At 52.0% G+C, this 7,500-nt stretch overlaps 1 protein-coding gene across 1 annotated transcript in view; it reads right to left on the reverse strand.

Moving 5' to 3' along the window:
* The window catches only part of cog5 (component of oligomeric golgi complex 5), a 128,470-nt gene that overhangs the window by 2,764 nt on the left and 118,206 nt on the right, over nucleotides 1-7,500 (reverse strand). The window contains exons 19-21 of the mRNA XM_064342813.1: nucleotides 6,208-6,284; nucleotides 2,208-2,334; nucleotides 1,622-1,701 (exon numbers count right to left, since the gene is read on the reverse strand). Coding sequence (XP_064198883.1) covers nucleotides 1,622-1,701; nucleotides 2,208-2,334; nucleotides 6,208-6,284 — 284 coding nt within the window. The remainder of the gene's footprint in view (nucleotides 1-1,621; nucleotides 1,702-2,207; nucleotides 2,335-6,207; nucleotides 6,285-7,500) is intronic.

Raw genomic sequence — 7,500 nt, forward strand, 5'->3', positions numbered from 1 at the left:
CACAACCGTGATTGAGGGGCACTTAAACTGCATCATGTTATTAAACATGCAATTAGTTGAAAACAAGCGGTTGGCCTGTGCAGTTCAAGTGAAACAAAGAGGCCTTCATTTATTCCCTCCACTTCCATTTCCAAGCTGCAACTAATCCATCTGCCACACCTGGAACTGGCCGTCATTAAGGGTGGAAGTATATCATAATGGTTAAGGAACTGGACTAGAAACTCTGTGGCTGTGGCTTTGATTCCCAAGTGAAGTGCTGTTGTACCCTTGGAGCAAGGTACTTGAGCAAGGTGCCCGAGAAGTGCTTTAATATATATCTAGCAGCACAAAATCCTTTATGTAAAGCATGTAAGTTGTGTAAGTCGCTCTGTATGACAGCATCCGCTAAGTGCCTGAAATGTAAACATGGCTCATATAAAGAACTCAACCGTCGGGCTGGAGCGTAGGAGTGAGGAGAAGCCGAGGATTGCTGTGAGCGTGTCCGCTGCAGCTCGTACATTAGAGAGCTCAGCGCAGGGCCGAAAGGAAGCGCCCTGGCAGGAGCAGGAAGTCGTTCTGATAAGCGGCTGTCACCCAGACGAGCGCAGGGGCTTAAGGAACCGGCGGCCGGGTCTCGGGGCTGCAGTTAGGCCTGCCGAAGGGTCGATAACCTAAGCTGCTCCTATCGGCTGACGTTTGCGACAAGACAAATATCCTGTCCTGCTCCTGCAAGACCCTTTAGAGATACTACACTCCCACTGCGACAGCCTTTCAGGCGGGGGGGGGGGGGGGGTCAGGAGACTGGTATCTGAAGGACAGAGGAAACAGCCTCTGCGGGTACTACAACTCTTCAGGTTAATCTTCAAATATCAGCCCCGGACAGGTGAACATAAATCTGATCCCCTGTGACTGCACCCCCAATTCCCGCCGTCCAATCCCATCTGAACCAAGCAAAGTTAACTGAACATATTTTGGAGGTGTAACTGGAAAGCCTTCACTTCCTGCTTTTTGAGCACCTTGAGATTCACTGAAACTGTGTGAAACATGCAGCCAGTGATGGAGGGAGTGAGCCATTTTGAACCTTACAATGGGTGGAGCTGCTGCACACTGGGCTGTCAATCACTCAGACTCTTCAGAAACAACCAAAAGGTTCTGTGGTCAGTAGTGCACCACTCTCTCCGACCAGAACAGTCTGTCTTCCTGGGCTTTCAGTTAGATTCACTTGGATATCCTCTGAGCTCGGCAGATACAGGGAGATAAAAGCTTCATAAAAAAATTATAAGCACCAGCTGAGCTGCCTTTGGTTTACCATAATCCAGTCAAAGGGTAAAGGCAAAAACCCTTATAAAATCCTACACTGTAACATAGCAACTGGCTTGCAGTAATATCTCTCAGATTCAAGCTAAACACAACATCATTAGTCTACACTGTTTACCAGTTACAAAGACCCATGCATTACCACAGGTTATTGTAACACCTGGCATTAGTGCTCAGCTACACTAATTTTCACTACAATACAAACGTAAGGGGAAATGCACAGTATTCATAAAGACGCAGCAATAAAACTGCCAAAGATAGGTAGCCAATCAACAGTCTCTCCGGGGTTCTGGTACCCCAGCTCTGCTGGAACAGGGAGCCTTACTTGATGAGGGTGAGCCGGTCCTTCTCTGAGGGGTGATCGTCCAGCCACTGGGAGTACCGGGCGATGGACCACTCGGCCCTCTGTGGGAAACCACAGGCACACGTTAAAACCCAAACGCCCCTCTTCGGGAGTTCAGGCAGCTTCAGACACAGCCCAACAGGGCCGTCCCAGCCTTCCACCTCTCAATGAGGGAAATGTATTACCTCGACTTGTTTATAATGGTAAAAGTAAAGTCCTCATGTGATCATATGGGCCCTATTATTTGGGCACTGTTGCGCTGTAGAAGTAATGTAAGATATGCGATACGTAGTAGTTCAAAATCCAGGGGTTATAAAGTAAAAGTCCTGCCATATGTTTCTTCCACCCAGGAACTCAGCCAGCTGATTTTACTAATGGCTGTAGTTCTACCTCCTGGCTGAAGAGTTGTGCTAATTAGCAAATCCAGGTGTTGAACAAAATACTGGGGAGGACTACTTTCTGAACCTGGATTTTCCACCTCCGGTGTTGTGTTATTCCTTACGAGTGTGAGTGTGATTTGTATAAGTGTGAGTGGTGATACTGTAATATGTTCATTATACAGACGTACCTGGTGGGGAGACTTGAGCTCAGCCGGGGCACGTGTGAACAGGAAGTGCAGGATGGTGCTGTAGGGGATGAGGTCTCCCACAGCCTGACTGCTGGCGATGTGCTCACTGGTCTGGAAGAGCAAGGGCCTGGAACACAATAGCACACAATCACACACCACAGCACATCAATAACCACACAATCACACACCACATTAGGACACATCACACACCACAGCACATCAATAACCACACAATCAAACACCACATTCAGATACATCACACACTACAACACACTAATAACCACACACAATCACATACCACATTACACTCACAACCACACAATCACACACAACATTACATTTACAACCACACAATCACACACCACATTACACTCACAACCACACAATCACACACCACATTATGATACATCACACACCACAACACACAAATAACCACACACAATCACATACCACATTACACTCACAACCACACAATCACACACAACATTACATTTACAACCACACAATCACACACCACATTACACTCACAACCACACAATCACACACCACATTATGATACATCACACACCACAACACACAAATAACCACACACAATCACATACCACATTACATTCACAACCACACACAACATTACATTTACAACCACACAATCACACACCACATTACATCACACACCACAACACACTAACAACCACACACTATCACACATCACATTAGGATATATCACACACCACAGCACATTAATAACCAACACAATAATACAGCACATTACATTGACATCCACAGGCAATCACACATTACGATAACCACCCACAATCTCACATCACAGCATAATATCCCACGCATTCACACATCATATTACAAATATCAGACATACTAACACATCGCAGTACAACAGAATCACACACCGCAATACACTCCCACACAATCACACACAGCAAAGGAACACACATAAACACACACGGCAATACAACGCCACACAATGCAAAAACAAAAGCCTCAAAAATACTACAAAACTTAGACACAGGGTAATAAAACGTCATTTTACGCAGTGTGGCCGTGTGCAGGTACGCATCATCGTGTGTCGGGCGTAACGACAACGCGTTTGCGCACACACCCGACACACTTCTCAGAACCTGAAGATCGGCATCCCCTTGCTGCGTTTGAGACGTTGTCACGGTAGCTGCACGGCTAGTTACAGGGTGTGGGCACGGGAGTGTGCGGATGGGAGAGAAGGCCGTGATATTTCTGGGTCTTTCTGTCAGCGCGTGAGTAAATTAACAGTTCCGTGCCCCCCCCACGCACACGCACACGGCAGAAGCAGCCACAGGCTTCTGATCCCACACCGCAAGCGAGCGAAGGAGGGCAACGCTCGTTTGTAGCACCCTAACGTGACCAGCGCAGCAGAAAGCCCAATTAAAGCTCCTTCACCATCGTAAGCTCGCGATCCGTGATGCATCGTACCGTAACGCAATATTTCACACAAATTCTGCTTCGTTAATGCACTTCACCGCAGCCGATTCGTGATTCATTATGGAATAAAAATACACGCAACATGTCTATTTTTTGAAATGCCAAAGCAGTAAGTGTTAACTTGGTGTCTTAAGGGTGAAAATGCAGCTGACGGAAGCTCCCTCTGTAAAACCACGCCCTCCAGCATCCCTTCAGCACAGTAACGTACAGGAATTCGGCCAGGTGGGGGGGGGGAGGGGGGTATCAGTTTAGCACTGATAGTTCAAAGTTTGAAACAAGAAGTTATATTTATGAAGGAATGCCCCCCTGTTCCCAGATGGCAGTTCATCCTCACTACTCCGACATAAGTGCTGCTCTTGATCTTCTGATTCTGGTATCCCCAGAATTCAGCCACTCAAAGATTCCTGCACTGTTACAGTCACACTCGTGCAGAGGGTGTGGAGTCAGCATGCTGAAATACAGGTAGATGGAAACGGGACGGGGGTCTTCTGTCCCCGTGTCCGGCGGCGTTTTAGCCCTTCATCCAGCGCGGTCTGCCCCGGTGCCCGTCAGCACGGACCCGCCCCAAACAGCAGCTCTGTGCCAGCGCAGTCCGCCCCGGTGCCCGTCAGCACGGACCCGCCCCAAACAGCAGCTCTGTGCCAGCGCAGTCCGCCCCGGTGCCCGTCAGCGCGGACCCGCCCCAAACAGCAGCTCTGTGCCAGCGCAGTCCGCACCGGTGCCCGTCAGCGAGGACCCGCCCCAAACAGCAGCTCTGTGCCAGCGCAGTCCGCACCGGTGCCCGTCAGCGAGGACCCGCCCCAAACAGCAGCTCTGTGCCAGCGCAGTTGAGGCTGGCGCAGCGCGGGCTCATTAGCAGTCGAGCCAGCTCCGCTAGGCTTACCCGCGACCTGACACCGTCTCTCCTCCGCGTGCGTCAGCCGGAGCTCATGTTTATTCACGAGCAGCGGACACTCCGGCACAGCCCGGCCAGATGAGCAGGGCCGAGGGCGGGGCCGGGGTTCGCTGAAGTCTCAGCCCTGCGAGCCTCTAATGAAATCCCCCCCCGCCCGCCCGTGCTTTCTGGTGCTAAAGCAGAACTGCTCCAGGGCAGCCATGCCGTAGCCACAGAGTGGAGGGAGCAGAAATGGTGGAGGAAGTGTGTGGAAGTGCAGAGTGTGAATCACATGAGTAGGATGTGAGCAGGATGGTGAGTAGGATGTGAGTAGCATGTGAGTAGGATGTGTGTAGGATGTGAGTAGGTTGTTAGTAGGATGTGAGTAGGATGAGGGTAGGATGTGAGTAGGATGAGAGTAGCATGTGAGTAGGCTGTGAGTAGGTTGTGAGTAGGATGAGAGTAGGATGTGAGTATGACGCTAGTAGGATGTGAGTAGGACACGAGTAAGATGTGAGTAGGATTTGAGTAGGACGCTAGTAGGACGTGGGCAGGATTTGGGCTTGATGAAGCTCTGTGAAGCGCGCTGGCAGGCTGCGTAGACGTTGGCAGGCTGCGCAGACGTTGGCAGGCTGCTCTTAAAAGCCGTCCCGTCTGCGGTGGAGTGCATTAGAGGCCACCGGCGGCAGACTGATGAAACCGCCGGCAGCGCGCGCATCTCAGATAAGCGAGGAAGCGGCGGGGCCGGCATTATCAGCATCCGAAGGGGAAGAGCGCGGCCTGATTCGATCAGCCCGAGCGACGCACGCGCTGCTCATTCGATTAGCGCGTCCTCCGAGATGGAACAGAAGATTCGCAAACGCTGGTGACAACCCGCATGGAACCCCAGCCTTACAACCCCAGCCGTATGGGTGCATGTACCACAATTGGCGGGGGGGGGCGGATTCAACGTGCACAGTGGAATCCACTCCAGAGTCCACGTCTAGGAACACTCTAGAACACATACAGGGCACTCACCATCACCCAAAGCAAGACTACCCTGGAACTCCTCCTGAGCTGTGCTCCACCAGCCAGACGGTGACGAGTGACCAGACCTTGACGCAAACGCAGCGGCGTAAGTGCTGAATGAAAAGGGCTCAGGGGCTTTAAACAGAGCTGAACAGGAACGGCTTTCGTGATTCGCGAGCGGCGATGAACGGAGCCATTAACCTGTGACAGAGCGCGAGTCGCGAAACTGACGGTAAGCGAGAGGCGACGCGGGCGGGGACGAGAACGCCGCTGGCGGCTCCGTCGCTCGCCGGGAGCGCGCCTTCGTTAGGGCTCCTTTGTCGGGAGTGATTAGCGGCGCTAGGCTACGGGAGAGCGCCCGCCAGCCAGCCTCCCCGTCTCCGCGCATCAGGTCTGCTTCCCCGTAAAAGATGGAGGCTTTCCCATCGCTTCAAAAATATACAAAATATAACCCCTTTTAACCCAAGATGGGGGTTCCCCGGATGCCATCAAGCCTGTGTGAGTGGCCCTGGATCAGAAAAGGTTGAAAACCGCTGGTATAGAGAGACAGAAGGACAGCTGCGTGAAGGAGGGATGACACAATAGAGATACGGAGGATGAGGGGATGGACAGATGGACAGCTGGGGGGCGGAGGCACAGACTCACCTGAAGGAGCGAAGCAGGCGGTAGGCTTTGCCGAGGTCAGCCACCCGTCTGCAGAGAGGGGCCACTGCCAGCTCCATCTGTAACAGAGACAGGGTTACACTGCGCATACAGACCTCACTGCGCATACGGAACAGAGCGCACTGCGCATACAGGACAGAGCTCACTGCACATACAGACCTCACTGCGCATACGGAACACAGCGCACTGCGCATACAGACCTCACTGCGCATAGGGAACAGAGCGCACTGCGCATACAGACCTCACTGCGCATAGGGAACAGAGCGCACTGCGCATACAGACCTCACTGCGCATAGGGAACAGAGCGCACTGCGCATACAGACCTCACTGCGCATACGGAACAGAGCGCACTGCGCATACGGAACAGAGCGCACTGCGCATACAGACCTCACTGCGCATAGGGAACAGAGCGCACTGCGCATACAGACCTCACTGCGCATAGGGAACAGAGCGCACTGCGCATACAGGACAGAGTGCACTATAGTATATAGTATAGTAGCGTGACCCTGGCTGGTACGTGTGAGCTGTGGGTCTGCAGGAGCGTGAGACAGCTCCCCCTCTGGAGGACAGGAGCAGCCGCGTCTCACAGCACCGCTGTTGCTCATTAGCCCTAATGCAGGGGGGAGAGCCCACAGCTGAGGCCGCGACTCCAACCAGCGCCGGCGGCCAATTAACACCCCCGACAGAGGCTGCTCTGCACTGACTGTACGCCAACACTGACACAGTGTCTCTCTCCCTCCCTCACACGCACTCACACACAGATACACACACACACACGCACACACGCACACATTCACACGCATGCACACACGCTCACACGCATTCACACACAGATACACACACACACACACACACACACAGATACACACACACACACACACACACAGATACACACACACGAATTCACACACAGATACACACACTCACACACACACACAGATACACACACACACACACACACACACACAGATACACACACACGCATTCACACACAGATACACACACTCACACGCATTTACACACAGATACACACACTCACACGCACGCACACATTCACACGCATGCACACACGCTCGCACGCATTCACACACAGATACACACACACACACGCATTCACACACAGATACACACACTCACACACACATACACACACAGATACACACACACACACATTCACACACAGATACACACACACACATACACACACAGATACACACACACACACACACATACACACGCACGTACACATTCACACACAGATACACACACTCACAC

The sequence above is a fragment of the Anguilla rostrata genome, chromosome 7 (genome assembly GCF_018555375.3).
Source record: "Anguilla rostrata isolate EN2019 chromosome 7, ASM1855537v3, whole genome shotgun sequence".
NCBI classification, from domain to species: domain Eukaryota; kingdom Metazoa; phylum Chordata; class Actinopteri; order Anguilliformes; family Anguillidae; genus Anguilla; species Anguilla rostrata.